This window comes from Magnolia sinica, chromosome 3 (assembly GCF_029962835.1).
Source record: "Magnolia sinica isolate HGM2019 chromosome 3, MsV1, whole genome shotgun sequence".
In the NCBI taxonomy this organism is placed as follows: domain Eukaryota; kingdom Viridiplantae; phylum Streptophyta; class Magnoliopsida; order Magnoliales; family Magnoliaceae; genus Magnolia; species Magnolia sinica.
Window position 1 is genome coordinate 88376639 of NC_080575.1, and position 21621 is coordinate 88398259.

At 39.0% G+C, this 21621-nt stretch overlaps 1 protein-coding gene across 1 annotated transcript in view; it reads left to right on the plus strand.

Annotated features, from left to right (window-relative positions):
* LOC131240163 (electron transfer flavoprotein-ubiquinone oxidoreductase, mitochondrial) overlaps positions 1-19989 on the plus strand; it is a 30744-nt gene extending 10755 nt beyond the window's left edge. The window contains exons 6-18 of the mRNA XM_058238239.1: positions 184-230; positions 366-440; positions 1009-1125; positions 10022-10090; positions 11166-11258; positions 11384-11486; positions 12265-12389; positions 12513-12562; positions 13505-13571; positions 14531-14610; positions 15521-15649; positions 15742-15808; positions 19591-19989. Of these exons, the coding sequence (XP_058094222.1) occupies positions 184-230; positions 366-440; positions 1009-1125; positions 10022-10090; positions 11166-11258; positions 11384-11486; positions 12265-12389; positions 12513-12562; positions 13505-13571; positions 14531-14610; positions 15521-15649; positions 15742-15808; positions 19591-19674 (1106 nt within the window). The 3' untranslated portion in view covers positions 19675-19989. The remainder of the gene's footprint in view (positions 1-183; positions 231-365; positions 441-1008; positions 1126-10021; positions 10091-11165; positions 11259-11383; positions 11487-12264; positions 12390-12512; positions 12563-13504; positions 13572-14530; positions 14611-15520; positions 15650-15741; positions 15809-19590) is intronic.
* The last annotated feature ends 1632 nt before the right edge of the window (positions 19990-21621 follow it).

Sequence of the window (21621 nt, forward strand, 5' to 3'; positions counted from 1 at the left end):
GGTCATTGCACATATACTGCAGGGCCCACCTGATGAATGGTCCAGATCTTACACACACAGGTCACATGTGTGGGAGAGTGGGTACATAGCCATTACATTCTCCGTTGTTTATTTGTTCTATAGACGGATCTTTTAGTGGCCCCTTAAGCTGGAGTAAATTGAACTTGTGAAGTAATGCTGCAGGGCGAATTACACTTCTTGCTGAAGGATGCAGAGGTTCATTATCTGAGGTATGCTCAAAAGTGATTTTCATGATTAATGCAAGCATGGCTGTAGCTTTTACTTTTTCCTCCAAACTTTTCACGTCAATATTTCAAGCCTAACTCATTAACTGAGCGGCATTTTCTTTCTTATGATGTTCGCAGAAAATAATCAAAGACCACAAACTGCGAGAGAAGGGGCATGCACAACATCAAACATATGCTTTGGGTATCAAAGAGGTGGTACTCTTTTTTCTTTTTTCTTTTTTCTTTTTTTTCCATTTATATCACCAAACGATGCAAATCCTTTCTAAGATCTTGTTTTCCTATGCTCTTTTAAAGTTGCTTCAATGCCAAGGAATAGTTTCTAATGCATCTGTGATTAATGTCCTGAATCTCCTGATAAATCCATACAAGTGGCCTATGTCTGTTGATGTGATTGGTCCCGCCATGGACAGGATTTCCCCCGAAATCTTCCAATCTGGAATAATCTAGATATCCAATATGTTGGCTATTTGCACTCTTTTCTTGCTTGAGAGTTGAGTTGGTGAGTTCATCTGTAATCCAAGGCATGACCTGAGATGGAGTCCTGGTTGGCTACATGATAAAAATAAAAATCACACTCATATACTTTTCTTCTAAAGAGTGAAGATAAATGCCTTTCTTATATCTAGAGAATGCCTCTCTTCTTTATATCTATAGCTTAGTATTCAATTCACACTAAAAAAGAAAAAAAAAAAAAAGAAAAAGAAAAAAAGAAAAGAAAAAAGAAGAGAAAAGACTCTATATGAGGATGTGGTTTTTGCAGGTGTGGGAAATTGATGAAAGAAAGCACAAACCTGGCTTCGTGCTTCACACATTGGGTTGGCCATTGGACAGCAAGACATATGGGGGATCCTTTCTTTACCACATGAAAGATAGGCAGGTAGTCCCGTTTTCTTTTCTTTTTTCATTTCTTAACTGAATAAGCAATGAAATTCTCAACTAATGGAGCCACAAATAAATCAACATATAGCATTTTGATGATTGATTGCCCTCATTATTGATAATTCCTGGAGCCTATGCTTGAAGTTTTATGCAAAATTGGTGAATTTGGGCCAATGTAAGATTATATAAGCATGAAACGAAATATTGCTTAGTGTTGACTATGCCTTGCTAAACGATAGCCTTATTGAGTTGTGAATAAGAGAGCCAACGCAGGAAGTTGACTTGTATTTTTCTTAGCCTTCACAAATGCTCTTGCAAGCTTCTTTTTTTCACACCAGCAGAATAACCTTGCATGTGAAGAGATCTCTCTCCAGTCTCCATTGGCATCTGCTAAACAAACTCACACTATAGATATATTCTTCAATGTATTGTATTTTTCGTCACTTGTCTTTTGATAGTATAGTTATTTGAATGGAAGGTTCCAATGCCAAGTTCAAGGTTTTGATAGTTTGAAGAGTCCAAAGGATTTGATTAGCTCTCATAAAAAAAGATAGGCATTCTTGAACAGTAAAAGAAGCTTGGAGTCTAGAAAGAAACCTTAGTCAGCCATGTAGCTTTGTGATGGGATTCCTGTGCCACTTATGGAAGCTTAGTCTTTCGAAAAAAACCTTATTTCTCCATGTTCCTTTGTACGTGGGTCTTATGTTACTTCTATTGTGCATGAGAAATGCCCTAGCCCCAACTGAATAAGGCAACGATTTATTGCCTAGCACAAAGTTAACAGCCTAGGGCTTAAAGAACCAAATGTTCTATTGCTTTGTTGGTTCATCTATCGAGATGCTTAATGAGGTAACCTTTGCTTTCATTAGGTTCTGAAGTTAAGTTCATGTGGTTGGATTAGTGGTGTAGCTAACAAATGAGATTCGTCAACCGCACATAATTCTCAAACCCTTGCATCAAATCACACTCAAGAATAGAGATTCTTCCACTTGAAAAGAAAGAAGAATCAATACAACAATCAGAAAAATAATCAAAGCTCTCACCAGTTTTAATGGCCCGGATCACACATCCTACTTGTGAAAACACACACTTTCACAAACTTTGGAGAATGGTTGATGCCCAAGGCTTGTAGAGAAGAAAAATGTTCCAAAAGATGCTGGACATTTCTATTTATTGAGTTTTATATGTCAGAAAATAAAGAGAAGCCCTAGCACTAATCTGGATTCTACATCAAACATAAACTATGGGCTAGATGTTATAGTCTCAGCCCTACAATGTTAATTTAAAGGAAATTGACTAAAATGTCCCCATCTACTGAAGTGAGACGTAAACAAAGAAAAAATTAACCAAAATTCGTCCAAATATAAGATAAAATTTGTAACTTAAAGTAAATGCAACCTAAAAACCCTTTTGTTGACCAAAAAATGTAACATGGATGCCACAATGCATGGCCCACTGATGGATCTATGGATTTGGCGTATTTGGGCCCCTTTCCACATTCTCATCCATCCCAAAACTCTTCAACAAGTATATCAGATTGATCCATCAACATTTGGTTGTCCAGGTCCTCATCATCAAGGAGCACAACCTGATTTATCTCTAAACTACATTTTTTTTTTTTTTGGATTCGCTACTTTCTATTGCCTATTCATTAGAAACTTTAGTACATTGGCAACTCCTTTGACATATTGTTGAAGAAGAGATAGTTTGGATGGTTTATCGCGGTGCATAATAGTTTTGAAGCAGTGAAGAAAAAGTTGACAGAACCACCTGCTTTAGCCTTGCCAGACTTAAGGTTACATTGGCATTGGGGCGATACTCAGCCAAGATAGCTGGCCCATAGCTTTTTACAGTGAGAAGCGAAGTGGTCCAAAGGTGCGATACTCTACATATGATGTAGAGTTTTATGCTATTGTACAATCTCTCCGTCAACAGAGGCATTACTTGGTGCAATGCGAGTTTGTATTTTTCTCTGATCACAAGGCTCTGAAATATTTGAATGGGCAACAAAAACTTAATTGCCAGCATGTGATATGGGTATCTTACTTGTAGGAATTCACCTTCACTCTAAAGCATTAGGCATGCACACACAATCGGGTAGCGGATGCATTGAATCACAAGAGGAGCTTATTAACTACGTTGCAAGCCAATGTGGTTGGCTTTGATTACTTGTGGATATATATATATATATATATATATATATATATATATATATATATATATATATATATGGGAAAAGGTTCTATGCGGTCAAGCTCATGGGAACTTCCCATGAGGTCGAGCTGTGTGGGCCCCACCATGATGTATGTCAAACATCTACCCCATCAGTCAGATGCACCATTCCATGGTGGGCCTAGGGCTTAAAAATCAAGTCAATCCGTGACTTGTGTGGGCCACACCACATACAAAAGTTGAGAGGGGTTACCCTCCATTAAAACATTCATAATCATTTGTTGGGCCCACCGAGATGTGGTTTACAAATCCAGCCCATCCATTATGTGTGTCCCACTTGGATGAGGGGTCAGACCATGTTTCAGACACATCCAAATTTCAGGTGGGCCCCACCTAGTGCTTTTATATGTTTTAGTCATGTCTTCACATGATTTTAGATGGTATGGCCCACCTGAGTTCTGTATACGGCTGATTTTTGGGATATCCCATAATTTAAAGGGGACCCATCAAATGAACAGTGTAGATGTTCGACATACATCATGGTGGGGCCCACACAGCTTGACCTCATGGAAGTTCCCATGAGCTCGACCGCATAGAACCTTTTCTATATCAGTGACCAGGATTTTGTATATATTTGGGCCGAAATGGAGAGCGGGCAGCAAGGTGAATATACTTTACAAGATGGTTTTCTCTTTTGAGGCATGAGATTGTGCGTCTTGGATTGTTCTTTTCGGGAAAAGCTATTGAGAGATTCATACGGGGTCATTATCGGGGCATATGAGGGTTGAGATCGGACTCTCACGTTTATTGAGGAAAAGTACTATGGCCACGATTGAGAATAGATGTGGCGAGGCATATGTAAAGATATTGGATATATCAGACAACTAAGGGGCTTGCACATAATGTAGGATTATATATGCCATTACCGATTCCTCAGACATTGTGGGTGGACTTGAGTATGGATTTCATATTGGGGTTGCCGTGAAGATAGCGTGGTGAAGATTCTATTTTTATTATTGTGGGTCGATTTTCTAGAATGGCTCACTTTATTCCATGTAGAAAAATCAATGATTTGCATGCTACATTACAAGGTAATATTTTCGAGAGGTAGTGAAGTTGCATGGGGTGCCAAAGAGTATTACTTTAGATCATGATAGTAAGTTCATCAATCATTTTTGGCGGACATTACAGAAGCAATTGGGCACTCATTTTTTCTTTAGTAGTGCCTATCATCCACAAACCGGTGGGCAAATTGAGGTAGTAAACTGGAGTTTGGGCAAATTGTGGTGCACATTAGTATGAGACAAGCCAAAGCAGTGGGACTTAACCTTGCCATACGCAGAGTTTGCATATAACCGAGCAAAGAACATGACTACTCAGAAGCAGTGTTTTCGGTATCATTATCAACGGATTAATTACACCCTTGGGATACGGAAATGTCGGGTATCACATGGTAAATATTGGATGTATCACATAATATATTGCTGTTTTTGGGAAACAATGGGAAATTGGTCGAATTTCTCAATAAAACTTCAAGGATGTTAAAAAAGACATTATTACACATTTAGGTAATCAAAAGATCACAAAAAACAAGTGCACATAATATGTTTTCTTTATATAGGGTCCTAGATTACGTTGTTTGACATAAGTGATGCAATTATATTCAAAATCAGTTCATTTCATTTATAAATCTAATGTTAAGTAAATATTAAGGCTAAATGACCACAACTCAATCTGGGTTTTAAAAAATAGTTATATATATTTTTAATTAAAAATAATAAAAAATTCAAAAACATTCATCAATCCGTAGATTAGCCTCCAATATATCTATTGTGATTTTTCCATGCTCTAATTGCAATTTATATGGGTTAAGTGGGGGAATTTTCAGAATTTCAATCTTGAAAAAAAATTGGAATTTCTCTAACTTCCTCATTTCCACAAATTTATAAATTAGAGTGTAACTAATATTAGGATTTGTTGACACTCATGAACATTTGCAAATTAAGACTAAATGACTGTTGATCAATCTAAATCTTTTGAAAAAATATTGTTGATATTTTTAATTAAAAAGTTATTTTTTAAAATCCAAAATGTTCTGTTAATCTATAGGTGAGCCTCTAACATGTCTAATGTAGTTTATCGATACTCTAATTGCAATTTCAATGGGTAAATCAGGAGAAAAAAAATGGATTTTCCCTAATTTATCACATTTTCTTCAAATTCACAAATCAGAGGTTGAAATCCATGATTGAGCACACAAAACACGCAAAATCATGGATTTCCATCTTAGTTCTAGTGATTCGAAGTGGTTTACAAAAAAAAAAAAGGATTAAAACTGAAAAATCTTACCATTTGAAAATCAAGCCCACCCACTCTGATCTTGATATTTGCAAAAAAATCCCTATATTTCTCCAAAAAATGGAAGAGGGTTGGTCGAAATTAGGCTGGGGATGGATTACAAGCAAGAGATTGGGAAAAAAAATCCGATTTTTTTAGGGGTTTTGGAGTTTTTTTGTTTTTTTCTTCGAAAAAACAAGGGAGGTCTTGCGACTAGTATTGACAATACTATTGCATGCATCGTTAATTCCAACAAGTTTTTAATTGCGATATCATCAAAATATCGCATTATATTGATCTCTCATTGATACAATGTGATATTTTCCAGTATCTTATGTGATATACGGAAGTCTAATGAGTTCCGGGCTGTTTCGTATTTGGGCCCACGCGATACTGGCCAATAGTATTGGTACTACAAACACTACTGAGAAGAGCTCGTTTGAAGGGTCTATGGTGCTATTCCTTCAAACGTGTTCGATCTTATACTGACACTTAGCATGATTAAGGTGCTTGATGATATTAATGAGTTGACGCCTCATGTTTGATAGGTGCATGAACAAATTAGCAAGTAGATAGTAGTAGGCAACACAAGTTATAAGCAAGCCACGGATAGATAACGTTAGAAGGTGGTTTTTGAAGAGAGGAAAGCTTTTGTGGGTCTACATGTGGAAAGAAAGATTTGTAGTGGGTACAACAAGTTGAAGTAGAAAAAGATAGGCCCATGCAAGATCTTAAAGCGGATTAATGATACTGCCTATCACATTGAGTTACCATCCACTGGAATGAATACTTCCAACGTGTTTAATGTTGCTGATCTCACATCATATAGGGCAACGGGCGGTGGATCAAACTCAAGATCAAGTCCTTCCTAGCCCAAAGAGAATGATGACGACATGGACAATCAAATGCTCTGGCTAACATACTTGTTGAGGAGTTTTAGGATGGATTAGAGCATGGAAAGGGGCCCAAAGATCTTCTATAATGAGTCAAATCCAAAGATCCAACAATGAGCCACATATCACTTTGAATCCACAGAAGAGTCTTTTAGTGGCATTTATCTTTAGTTATTAAATTTATCTTATTTTTGGGTGAATTTTAGTTTATTTTTGTTTCCTCATCTAAGCAAATGAGTATTTTAGTCATTTCTATGTAATTTAAGATTGTAGGGTTGAGATTATAGCATCTAGCCCATAGTTTATGCTTAATATACAACCCAAATTAGTGTTAAGGCTTCTTTTTGTTTTCCTCCATATGCAACTCAATATAAAGAAAATGTCCAGTAGCTTTTGTGACATTTTTCCTCTCTACAAGCCTTGGGCATCAACCATTCTCTAGGTTTGTGCAAGTGCATATTTTCATAAGTGGGACGTGTGATCTAGGCCATTAAAACTAGTGAGAGCTCTGATTATTTCGTTGATTATTGCATTAATTTTTCTTTTCCTTTTTTCAGTTGAAGAATCTCTATTCTTGGATTGTGTGCGATCTGGTGCGACGGTTTGATATAACCGTGTACAGTTGATGAATTACATTTGTTGGCTACACCAATTAGGCATATTGCATGCATTTTTTTAAGTAGATTCTATGCGGAGGGTGTTTCGACTAGGCAAAAGAACCAAACTCCCACCTTTGTTGAAGTTCATAGGCACTTATTTGCTTGTGAAGATTGTCAGCGTTTGATGCAGGACATGAAAATTAAATATGATATGCAAGATTTCAAGCTTTAGATCATACTAATTTTAGAACAATCACAAAAATTCCACATCCCACATAAAGTCAAGCATTCAACAAGGGGAATCTACAAGGGTCTAAGCTTACACATGTTAGGGCTGAATTAATTAAAATTATAAACCAAACAATACTCAAAGGAGAATAGATTCATCCACACAAGCAAATGATTACTTCCCAATCCAAGGGATTCATATGTTTCAAATCGGAAAACCTAGGGTTTGCAAAAAAGTGGAATAGGACTTAGGAATTAGGATTATCTAGGGTTAGGGTTAGGGAAATAAGGTGATAAAGGAGTGAAAGAGAGGAGAGAGAAAACCTGTAATCAGTCTACACATGTGGATAGTAGGCTGGCTTGACGCATGTGCGTGGATTGCTTCCCGCATGTGTATGGGGCCCACGAACCCAAAAAGGGCCAGCTAGGTATTGGTCGGCTAGGGATGGGCCACCCACACACCAAGTTTCAGGGCAATCGAATCACTGGTTTGAGCACGGTGCTCTACTGAAGTTTCGGCCCTCTTGCAAGGCTTGATTCTGGAAATTTGTTGTAGAAAAGGATTGATTGCAAAATAAAGATGAATTTGAAGATTGGATGGTGTAGGAGAGGATGAATATAGAGGGTAGGAGGTGGGGGCGATTTGGGACAGATGTGGCTTCGCATCACGGTAGTTAGCCCTTCGAAGAAGGGAGGGTTTCACACTCAATTAGATTTCTACAACTCTGAGAATTAGAGAAGCAGGAAAACGCAGAATTTTATTAATAATCTTTAATGAGAAAAAAACCTACAAGGGGTTGCCTATTTATAAGAAAACCTTATACCCCAAAAGCCGTGCCATGTGCGCACACTATTACTTAGAGAGATGAAATAACAAAAATAACAACTAATCAAAGCAATCTAAATTGTTCACGATGTTCCTGATAACGATAATAAGTAAAACTCAAAATACCTAGATCATCTAGGGTAGTGAGTCACGATCATGAGATCCAATGGTGGGATCCACATGATGATTGGGTCCATTTCAAGGAACTAAAACACAGTCCTTTAACTAGGAGGCCCTTCCTGGACGTCATCATTGATCCAGATTGATTGTGGGGCCCTCCTTGCGTAGGTGCGTAGGGGGGGCGTGCGTGTGCGCGAGATGTCCCCATCAGCGTTCCCCAAATTTGACTGTCCTCATTGATAGCTTTCATCTAATGAGGAATTTGGTACTTAGACTACTCGTCAAATCCAACAGACTTTGTTCTAAGGATGACAACATTGCTGCTGCAGAGGCCCCTTGCCTGAATCATAGCAGGGGCTCAGTCTTTTGTACTTGGCACTTTCAACAAAGGTTGCATAGAGGGATTAATATGAGGAGGTGTTTCAATTTTTGTTGTGTCTAGGTGCAAATGATTCCACATAATGGTCCTCGGGTGTAGGTGGTTTTGGGTGCTTCCTTCTTGTTGCTCCGTTTCTTTTTCTTTCATAATCAAATTGTGTTGTCTTTCAAAAACAAGGAAAAAAGGTTGCACCAAGAGCACTTCGTCAGTCTGAAGATGCTCACCACTATCCTTGATGCCTTCCCAAAGCTCCTTCATCGATAGAGAATCTCCATCCAAGCTTCGCCCCATGTTCTACCACTAGTAAAATTTCTTTGCGAAATCTTGTCTAGATTAGGATCCATTTTGGTTAGTACTGATGGATAGATCTTATTGTGACTCCAATGTGGCAACATCTTATTGACTTGAGTCAACAACTCGGTAAACCACATGGCTCATAGCGATTAGCTAGGCAATAAGGCAACCTCCCTTATTCATGCGTAAAAGGAGGGACATTCATTGCTTAATGACATTAGCAATGTAATGGAAGGAGAGAAGACTTCATTTGAAAGGCTAAAAGCAGGCTTTGTTGCATTCCATTGCAAACTCACCCGTCTTAACCCTTCTTTGTCTCGAACTACTAGTCCGGCTGGTCTTGTTTTCGAGTTTTGCTTTATAGCCAACTGGCTTTCTTTTTTATGTTGGCATATTTTCTCAAGTCCGTGAACTCCCAACAACAACCTTTCTTCTCTTTCATATAACTTCTAGTCCATTTGGAGAGAGCATCATTCTCCTTCCTATTCCTTGCATTTTTCTTCTCTTTCCTATATCTTCCATTCCATCCAGTCTAGCGCAGACCATCGGGAATCCTCCGAGATTGGGAGATTTGTGATTTATTTCAAGGGTCGATCAAACCCGATCTCAATGAGAGCAAGAGAAGGGGAATCTTCTCTCTCTACTTAGAGGGAAAATCAAATTTCATTTCAAAAATTGAAAAGCCCTTTACAATCTCTCAAATGTAGTATTTATGGAACAATCCCAACTAATCTTTAATCTTCGTTGTTTAGTTTGCTAATCACAACTAACCCTCCCCAACTAATCAAAATTAACTCGAACAACCTAACTTCATAACTAAAAACTAACAATTAAAAGGAAATGACTAAAATAACCCTACAAAAGCTCAAAATGACAAAAAATAAAAAATAAAAAAATCTGAAATCCTACCAAAATAGAGATGACCCTGTGTGGCCCTTCCTCTTGATCTTAGCCGCTATTTGTGAATGTTTGTCCTCCTTTATTTTCCATCTGTTTCCTTCTCTTTAATTTTCCAGCTATAAAGTGGTGGTGATTTGGGGATGCAGGTGTCCATTGGCCTGGTGGTTGCCTTGAATTATCACAACCCCTACTTGAGTCCATATGATGAGTTCCAGGTAATTAAATGCTCGTTATTATTTTACCCTTTTTCCATACTTTAATTTCAAATAATAATTTGAGTGACATTGGTGGTTTTTTTTTTTTTTTTTGCCTTGTATACATGCTTTTTAAAAACAAAAAACAAAATTGAATTCTATTGACATCACCTCCCTAATATTTGCTTCATTATTAGGGTTGTGAATGGGTTGTTTCATGTCAACCTGTACAGCTGTATCAAAGAAGCCAATATTTTGTTTGAGCCAAGCCATGGCCACCAAATTTCTAGAGAATTGTGCCAAGCCCGATCCATACCTTTTATGATCCTTATACCTAACCAATAAAAGGCTTTCTTATTTATAGAAGGTGATTTTCACATATGCTTTCCTTGACTATAACACATTTTTTCCTGCAAAATATCAAGATTGGGGAGTGAATCTTTGTTGATATTTTCACAATGAAACAGTTTCCGTAAACCCAGCATTTCATCAATATGGCAATAAGAATTAAGAAACATGTGCTCTTACTACCATAATTACAAAGATAAAACAAAAACTACCATTTTTGAGAATACCCTTTTCATATTCTCAATATATTTGGGGTTAGATTTGAACTTTTCATCTTTGGATATCCATGTTTTCAGCAAGGACAAGTGACGGCCTTTTTTTGCAGCATCCATGTTAAAAGTTTGAGAAGGCTTCATCTGGGTTAGGATGGTAACTCGTTGTTCTTAAAATCTATAAAAACTTGATTGGGTGCTTAAATATTCGATCTGGGTACTGGAAAAATTGAAAATTCAATTTTCTTCATAAGCTTGTTAAATTTGAAAAACTTAACTGAATGTGGACTCAACTCGGACCTGAGCCTTCATGTCGCAGTCAGATTTTGATTTTTCAAACTTTGACTACAAGGGTCCGACATGAGTGCAGCAACAGCTTTTATGCATGCGGGTGACATACCCACGTCAGAAAATACTGCACCATATGGGGTCCGGAACTCTTGATGGTTGGTAACACGTACTCATGCATATATTTAATAGATTATCTGAAGCCATTTATGTATAACATTCTTCTTGATTCTCTTGCTATTACATAGAAACTGAAGCATCACCCTGCCATCAAACCATTGCTGGAAGATGGAACTGTTCTCCAGTATGGAGCTCGCTCCTTAAATGAAGGTGGTTTCCAGGTGCATCAAATGCCTCCCATTTCAATAATCTCTCTCTCTCTCTCTCTCTCTCTCTCTCTCTCTCTCTCTCTCTCCATTTTCATTTTACATGTTATACAATTGCTGTGTTTGATATTAAATTTCAGTCGATTCCAAATCCGGTCTTCCCCGGAGGAGCGATTATCGGATGCTCTGCTGGCTTCTTGAATGTACCGAAAATAAAAGGAACACACACTGCCATGAAATCAGGTAGTAATCTTCATTTCTATATTTATTGAATTCTTTGATTCCTCTTCTGTTTTACTGTCGCTTGGCAATTGTATTGTTCATTTATCTTTAGAGGAAATACACAATGTTCCACTGAGCATTTGGTCATATCAACAAACTATACATGTGGGCCCCAGCTTTTGGCCATGCATATCATTCACATGATGGGCACCATAGTGGATGGGGAATTACCCAGAAATCTCTCCCAAGGGATGATCCTAGTCATCCTATCCCTTTAAATGTGTGGACCGTAGTTGCAGTTTTCCATTTCTATCAGATGGATAGAATCATCTCATAGGGAGAATTGGGGTATGACCAATCTCATAATGGGTTCCACAGAATCGACAGCTGATGCCCCGCGTGTACATATGCTGTGTTGAACAAAAAAAAAGGTCGGTATTTTAATTGGGTATCATGTGATGCCTCCTAGCTATATGTTATGTGTGTGTGAGAGTCCGGATGTTGGCTACATCCCCAAAGCCCAAAGCTTCTAATGATCAATTCAATAGTGTACATATAATGGGTACCCAAACGTCCCTGCGTTGCACGCGCGTGCATGCACTCATATGCACCCCCCCCCCCTAAATACATGATGAATTAAAGAATGTCATCTGAGGGAAAATCTCATAACTTTTTAAGAAATCCCAACACCATTTTCATTGGTATCATACATATGAACATTTAAAATCATTGTTTTTGGATTTTTTTCATTTTTCAACTTTCCAAGAAATGTCTTACAAATTATCACCATTCCCTGCAGGGATGCTTGCTGCGGAAGCAGCATTTAATGCATTGCAAGATGGAACTGATATGGATGCATATTGGGACAATCTAAAAAGATCGTGGATTTGGGAAGAGCTTCATAAAGCTCGGAATTACCGCCCTGTTAGTGATGCTTTTGGTTGTAAGAAAACTTACAGACCATGGAATAAAAACAATATATTAAAGATGCTTTTTCCGACTTTGTCTTATGAACTTATTGGAGGTTCTTTTCTTTTTTCTGTTTAGGCGTTTGAGCATGGGCTGCTTCCCGGTTTGGCTTTTTCTGCATTGGAACAGTAAGATGCCACTCTTTCATGGAGAACAGACACACGCACCCACTCACAGGCCAATGTTCAAACTTGGCCATTGGTTAAATCAAGTCATCAAGCCAAGTTCCTGCAATAGCCCCGTTTCCAATTTTAGAGCTTTGGTAGTTTGCAATAAAGCTCGTGTACATGCCACACATGTGCCAGCATCGCCGGATAGGTCTGGCATCTAATCCATCCATCAGAACGACACCACTATATTGATGCCCCAGCCCAAGAATCAGGTTGATCCACTGGTCAGGTGGGCCATAGTTTGCAAAACAAATGTACGGCTCTTAAAGACTTGGCTGAAGTTTTCTAACCCAACCACCTATTTCCAATATTGGGGCCCACATGCTGATTGGACCAGATTTCCTTTTTTGGGAAAACATGTAGGAGGCCAGATCAATCTGATGTATGGATTAGATCTGGCAAGTATGTGCCATGATGGCACGTGTGGTGTGTACACAAGCTTTATTGCACACACTTGCGAACTTAGCAAATCTCCTAATTTTATATATAAAGAAAGGGAGCCACTATTTATGTGCAATGTGATTGATCTACTCACAACACTTTGGGAATTGAAATAGCGCGATTTGGGAATTGAACTAGTACACTGTTGCACTATTTTAATTTCCAAAAGGGAAAACAGGTGTCTGCAAGTCAATGTTGGTGGGTGGTATCAATACCCTGAAAAAAAAGATAAAAGATTGGCAGGAGTCCATCATTATTTGATAGACTTATAACAAAATCTGGAAGCTTTTCACTGAGTTGACATTAGTTGACTTGCAAAACAAAAGGTTTGAGTCCCGAAAGTGGATTCGAGTTTTTTGCACAATTATATTATGTGTTATTCATAGCTATTCAGATTGTAGAGTTCTGATACCATCCTTTTTTCAATGGGTCTTATGTCGATTTTTGTGTGGCTGTCAGCTACGTTTTCAGAGGAAGTTTACCACTGACACTGAAGCACAGAAAACCCGATCATGAAGCCACAGATGTAAGGATCAATTGCTCTGAAATCCATATATACCATGCAACTTGGACAATGAAAAGTGTTTTGGTGTCGGATGGAGTAAGGAGAGGCAAACACAGTGACTTTTGAAAGTTGGATTCTCTAACAAGTCCATTCAAATATTTTAAAACAATAAATTAAATATATTTCATTATTTGTATGTAAAAATGCCATTGATTATTGCATACCAAAAATAAAAAAATGATGAGTTAAAAAAAAATAGATGCTCCAGTGCTCCAAGAGATAGGTTATAGTGCCCCTGGTTGCATCAGTTTACCTGGACAGTCCAATTGATCGATCTGAACTGTCCATTAGGTTAAAGAACAAATTTCATGGGATGCCATGCAAAAATCACACTGATCAGATGATCTTACCCATTGTTGATTCGGTTTTATTTTCTATAGCAATCCTTTTTACCAAGCAACTGATAGGATGGCACGATTGCCTAACAAAAGTGATTCTTTAGAAACATGAGCAATCCATGGTGGCCCCTAACAAATAGATGGATCAAATTTGCTGATTGAACCTATTCTTGTAAAAATGATCCTGACCGTCCATGTTTAAGGCCATTGATCAAATGGTTCATATTTCTTGGATCAGTGTCATATTTCCATAGCAGTGCATGAAATGTGTGTTATCTGATGACCTTGCTAGATCAATGTATTGGACTAGGTGTCCCAATGAAACTAGGAGCATTGTAACATTTAGTGCTCTGAGAGCACTCGAGCATCTCTAAAATAAAATATTATTTTTGTATATGAGCCACATCTGGAAGCGCCAAACGCACATTGGCGCCAGACAATTTCAGAAAGCTGCTGTATTCATGTTACATTGCATGGATATAGTTTAAAACTTCGATGCATAGCCCACCATAAAATAATGCATTTTGAGTTTCTTACATCAAATGCAACTGGACACTCATCAGTCCACCATCTTTTTTCCAGGTTGCAAGCGTTCATAGTCCAATTCAGTACCCAAAGCCAGATGGGTTGGTGTCCTTTGATGTGCCAACCTCTCTATACAGGTTCGATGAGCTATAGTTATATTTCCTTCATATCTTTCATCCACACGTGTGTTCATTCACCGTACTTGATAACCATGTGACCTATCAGTTTGAATACGAGAAAGTGGGTTTTCTCAAATGCTTATAGTTCTTCCAGATTTTCTTGAACTTCTGTTTATTCACTCCTTATTGGGTTTTACTTTTCTTTAATCTTAAGAGAACTGATCACCTACAAGCAAGGTATCTCAACTTGTGGTATTGTACCATCTTTTCCACCAACGTGCCACCTGCATAGGACATCAGTTCCGTGAAAATGGTGGGCCCTGGTAGGCTCATCAAGTGGTTGGAATCAATGGAGAACCATTGGTTTGGCTCAACATATAGGTGTGGGCCAGTGGCCCGCTTGGATCAGATCAGCTTGATTTTCAAGAAAGTTGGTCTGCATGTTGGGGCCAATTCTTTCATGGTACTGATTTCCCATGCAAGTGGCGTGTTGACGGGAAAGATGGTATCGCACCATAAGTTGTGGTGCATTTGCCTTTAGTAGATCAAAATCTTAATTTTGAAGTATCAAATTTAACAAGAAAAGTGTATGCTCATTTCTGAGTGTGACTAATACTAAATAATTTCAACTCAATCTTAGACAACATGATATCAGTGAAAAAACCACTGTTAAGGAAAAAGAAACAAGAATAAGAGGGAAACCTTGGAAAAGTAAAAAATCAGTATTCAGAGTTCCGGCCAAGTAAGAAAATTCTAGGGCTTGGCAGTTTGGGTTTGAGGTTAGAATTTTGATTTAGAAAGAGAGAGCTAGGGATTCAGTTCAGTCATGTGTTTCACTGTTTATGTTGAAGATAGAGTAATGATCATTAGAGGAAGAGAACGGCAAGTCTGCAAGGGTTAGCATTACAATCTTAATTTGTTTGTGTAGGAGCAACACAAATCACGAACACGATCAACCCACTCATCTTCGTCTGAAGGACCCCATGATTCCTGAACTTGTAAACCTGCCACAATATGCCGGGCCTGAATCAAGATACTGTCCTGCCCGTGTATATGAGTAATGAGCTCTTTATCTTGGCACACTTATGGTTTCAATGATCTTCTATTGACAAGGTTATCCAATATTTATTCGCTCTTGCCTGGAATTAGGTATGTCCCTGATGAGAAAGGACACCCAAAACTTCACATCAATGCTCAGAACTGTCTCCATTGCAAGGTAATTGTGCGAAAACTATATTGAATGCAATTCCATGAGCCATCACTTTCATTTGAAGAAATTTCATTTAAAGCGCATGTGTGACCTTCATGGGATTGTTAGCAACATCTCTAAACCTTTGAAACGGCACACAGGATGAACTGTCATTGATCTGAACCATTCATTCATTCATACAACTAAAAGCAAGCCATGTTGCAAGAATCACTCTGAGTAGATGATTGTAACCCTTTGAATGGGGCTAATTTGTTATAGCCGTTTGTTGTTTACGAGCCATAAATCACATAGTTAGAATCATGCACATGATGGTTGTAGTGGGTTTCACATACATAGCATGTGAGGTCAAGTGCTGTGGGCCCCACTGTGATGTGTGTTGGACATCCACAATGGGCAAATGGCTGTTGTGGGCATCACCATGATTGTTGATGACATCCACTCCAACCATCATGCACGTGTTCCCTTGTTTGGCCTTGGACCCAAAATCCGGCCAATCAATCACTAAGGTGCCACACAAGCAGGAACAGTTGTTAGAAATGCTTGCCTACATGTAATATGCATGCAACCATTGTGTGGTCTGACTTGGATAGGCCCCACCATGATGTGTTGATGACATCCACACCAACTGTCATATGTGTCACCTCAATGTACCCTGACAACTCCAAAGTCAGCTTGATCGAAATCTTAGGTGGGCATCATAGGGAACAAGTTGGGAGTGGATGCCCGCCCCTGGCCCATCTAAGTTGCAAAAACGTCTGATTTTGGGTCTGACCCTTCATCAAGGACAGAAGAAGGGTTTGAATGTCCTGGTTTCCATTATACAACATTCTGGAGTCCGCAAGCAAATCAATGGATGTGTTCCATCTCAACTTGTTCCCCATAATGTGATCCATCTGAGTGTCGGATCGGCCTTATTTTTTGTCCCTGGGCCTAACATGAGATGATGCATCTGATGGTTAGATTGAATGTCATTGACACATCATGGTGGGCCCCACCACTTTGGCCCTAAGTCTCCTTGCACAGGGCTCCCCTTTGCAGGTAGACTCCCTCCCTCACACACACACACACAAGCTATATATATATATATATATATTACCCGACCTTTGCACTGGGAATAAGACTGTACTTTTGTTTCTTTCCACCATGATCTTTTGCATGATTGACTGTAAATACTCATTCAAAGGATACCATGATACATATACTTGCAAAATAAGAAAAATATTTGTTAAATAAAGTAAAAATCCCTGCTAAAAAACCTGTTTTTGTATGATTACAAGTTCTCTTCAAAGAGGAAATCTATTCCTCAAAACACAGCATCCCACCTCTTACAGATGTTGGAAGAGAATGCCAATTCATGGAGGAACTTGGCTATGAATAATTTGAACTTTTAGAACTTCTTATGACCCGGTTTCTTTATTATTTTAACTTGAACATGCGTTCATTTGATTTATGCATTAGAATACCTAAATACCGGAGGTCTGGCACCATGGTCGGGATTGGTGTTTTAAATATCGACCGATATATCCCACGATATATCTTCTATCTGACCAGTGTGATACGAAACGTACAAGTAGAATCCCACATGTTCGATCTGGTGAGCATTTTTGAATTTCGATCCTTTCATTTTATGTAAATCATGTTAAATTAGTGTCAAATTGTTACAAATCCATGATTTTTCATGTTTTGCGTGAAAAATCATGGATTGGGAACTTCGATTTTGAGGAGATGGGCCGAGTTGCGGAAAATTGAAAAATCAAAATTTCCCAATTTCTCGCAAATCGTTTACAATCTTTGTGTCCAAATATCAAATCAAACATGTATGTAACCTAATCTAGTGATTCTTCTTTTGCTTTTGAATGCATCGCTTGTGTTTTCACACGTCTTCTTACATTCATAAATTATATGAATAGACATTGAATATACTTGCATCTATTCAGTTAAACAATGCATAGATTAGGACCCCATACAAAGAAAACCTATTATATGTACTTGTTTTTTGTAATGTTTTGATTTATAAGTGTGTATTGATGTCTTTTTTAACAATCACCGAAGTTTCATTGAAAAATTCAACCAAGTTCTCAATGTTTCCCCATGTTTTCAACAACACTGATACATTACACGATACAACCGATATATCCCATGCGATAACCTATATGTATCCGCATCCCAAGAATGCGATATGTAACGCGATACCGATATTTCAAACACTAGTCGGGATAAAAGCTTGTATAGTACAATGCAGTTATGGTTTTCGGTTTGTACAAAGTGGGGCCCATGGTTCGCTAATCCAACGATTGCTACTTCGTGTTCCTATGTAGATGGCTGACGTGCTATAAGCGTCTCAAATGTAAAATTCCCAACCCTTCAATTGGTGGCCAACAAATACATGTCCACATTCAACCTGGAAAAGGCCAAATGTCCAAGGCTAGGATCTTCCACTGTTAAAGCCTGGCAAATGGTTTGGATCAGCGAGCCACATGCCCTGCTTGCACGAACTGAAAACCGGAGAATGCAGTAAAAACTCTTGGGCATTGTATTAATACCCCTGAGTTTAGATTCACACCTTGGATGTTTGTACTTACTGCACTTTGGCATCACCTCAGGAGGAGATGTCCTTGCTTAAAATACTGTATTTGGACAGATAACACATGACATGTTCAGGCAGGAAGCGACTTGCCTGTATAACCCGTGGTTACAGGAATCCCTCGTAAGGCTGTACCCTAAGCTCTGTGAGGTCCACTGTGATGGTTTGCATTATATCCACTCCATCCATGTCTCCATCCTAATTTTAGAAGGTTACAAATGACAAGAACCCAAACATGAGACAGATCCAAAACTTAGGTGGGCTACACCACAGGAAACAGTGCAATGGAAATGCCTGCCACTGAAATGTTCCCAGGCCCGCCGTGATGTTTATGTGCCATCCAACCTGTTCATAAGGTCATTCCTAACTGGGATTAAGAGAAAATACAAATATCAGCCTGATCCAAAACTTTTGTGACCGCCAAGAAGGTTTCAATGGTGGGTGTTCAATCTTACTGTTTCTTGTGGTGTGGCCCACTTGAGTTTTGAATTTGACTGCCTTCGGAGATAACGTCCTAGCTGGTGCAACCGATGGACTGAGTGGATATAACACAGGCATCACAGCGAGCCCCACAGACAAGGTATTCTGTAATGGTAACGGTGGTCATAACAGCCACCATTGTTACATTTATGAACCCCCTATAATGGCATTACAGTCTCTCTCTCTCTCTCTTTTTTTTTTTGAAACAAAAAAAAAAGTCTGAAAAACCCATGTCTGTCCCAAAACGTTTAAAAATAATAATCTGAAAAACCTATATTTATCTTGTAACAGACCATTATGGGGCTGTTACGGCCTTTACATGGGGCGTAACAGGCCGTCAACAGTGGCTACAGTTATATATATATATATATATATATATATTCCATAATGGCTATTACAGCTGTTATGACCCTGTAATGTGTAATGGCTGGCTGCCACCATTACCTTTACGTAATGGACTTTCCCCGTAGGCACACCATGCCCATAGAGCTTATAGTTACAGGGGATTCCTGTGACACTGGGTTACAGGAAAGTTACATCTGTTCATCCATGTATGCTCGTATGTTGTCAATGTATTGATTATTTGTTTGTTTGTTTTTGTTTTTTTTTTTTTCTTAGTATCATTTCATTATCTAGTCCAAGTAATAGCCCATATGGCACTATACAATTTAATTGCTGGTGGTTTCCAATACGCTATCTACCCTTAATTATCATGACTCTCCAGGCTTGCGACATCAAGGACCCCAAACAGAACATTGAGTGGACAGTACCCGAAGGAGGCGGCGGTCCGGGATATTCAGTCATGTAGATTCTCCTTTTCCTCTCTTGCTGCAAATAATCTCCCTCTCTCTCTCTCTCTCTCTCTCTCTCTCCCACACACATCAATGCCTTTCTTAAAAAACTGTACATGTGGGACGTTGGAGTTTAAAATTTTCAAATCAAATGCAGCAGAAATGACCCTGGAGTAGCTTAGATTTTCTTTCAAAGTGTACAAGCCATTACTATGGTGAGAATAATATGGATGGTCGATGCATCAAAATCCCCATGATTGAATAATACTGACCATCAAATTCTCCGGTGTTTTATCTAATTGAATGTGGACTGTTGATGTCCTTTCTTTAAAGCTATGTAGAGGTTTTGCATGGTATGCTTGGGTTTTTCTAATTTTATGTGGTGATCCAAACCGTTGATATGATAGATATCACCATTGATGGCTCTAAGATTGGAAAATGTTAGCCATCAAATATATGGCCTTTTCCAACTTGAACTGTGTTGTTGCTGTATCTCTCAATCAGTCTTCTGTCTTCTGGTCACGGATTAGAGGTGTAGGTTTTTCCTACGAGATATTTTAATGTGTGGGCCATCTACAGTGGGGCACATCATATAAGTTCCTTAGATTGCTAATCCAGGGGCCCCGCTTTTGCAAATGAAAGCCTGAGCCATTCGATAATGACAGATCAAACACACTTCATGGACCCTTAGATTACCCACAACTTGCACTTGCCAGTGACTTGTACACGGCATCCGAGCCATCGAAAAGGTTGTCCCCACCTTGGAGATTGTTTGGTGCAAAAAATCAGGCTAATCCATTCATCTGGTGAGCATTGTCCTTAAAAAAATAAAAATAGACGGCCAATGGATTTACTCACACACTATTTCCAATTATGTGGTCCACCTGAATCATGGGTGGGGCTGATTTTTGGGCCCTGAGCCTAACATGGGGTGACTCACTTGGTGGTCGGGGTGGATTTCGCTTAAACATTGCAGTGGAGCCCAGTCGAGCTATGGTGGATTTTGCATAAACATCTGAGTGGAGCCCAGTCGAGCTGCGGACCCCTTTGCTCCCGTCAGCCAAACGTACTGGAAAGTGATTTCTATACTAAGCAGGCAGCTTTTTAGTAAAATTTCCAGAAGCGAAACCCAACAACTCTTCACATTTGACTCAAAAATGTCCTAATATCGATCGCTGGAACCTCTCAATCCAGTAAACCTTTTGGGAATGCTCCATCAACAGTGGGACTCAAAAGATCAATGGTCAAGATTACCAAATTACGGACCACACTAGTCAGGATTGAAAACGAGTGTATACCTATAGCATGAGGCACTATGCAGTGCTCAACCTGCGTATACCTATGGTGAACCCAGGTTTTCAGTTTGTCCCATTCGAGCTTCAGTGATCCAAACGGTTGATATTACGGGCCCCACTGATTGATGCCCCCTGCACCAAAAGTATCCCATATGAAAAACTCCTAACCCCACTGGGAGCAGATAGACTACTCAGCTGAAAAAAGGCCAAAGAGCTGATGTCTATGATTCTTGGAGATTTTTCAGGGCATCCCTGGTCAGCCAATAGTGTGAACGGTCTGGATCACTGAACCGTGGCACCAAATGTCTAAACTGAGTCAAGATCAGAAAACTCGTGTGTACTGTAAAATGTGGGCCACTTAATATATACGGTGGTGTCAATGTGCGGCCCTAAATCAGGCCATGAGATCATCTGGGACAAAATCAGATCAACCCACTCATTAGTTAGGCTACAGACATGCATTGATTACGACCATCTGTTTTTAACGGGGTAACTTAATTGGTGGGCCATTATGATTATGACCATCAGTTTTTAAGGGTGTAACTTAATTGGTGGGCCATCATGATCTTCGCACCATGTGATTTTTACGTTGTGACCCACGTTTTTGCATAGCTAGGATGTTCTATAGGATAAATTACTTGAGGGTTTGTGCAGGGCATCATACCTGAA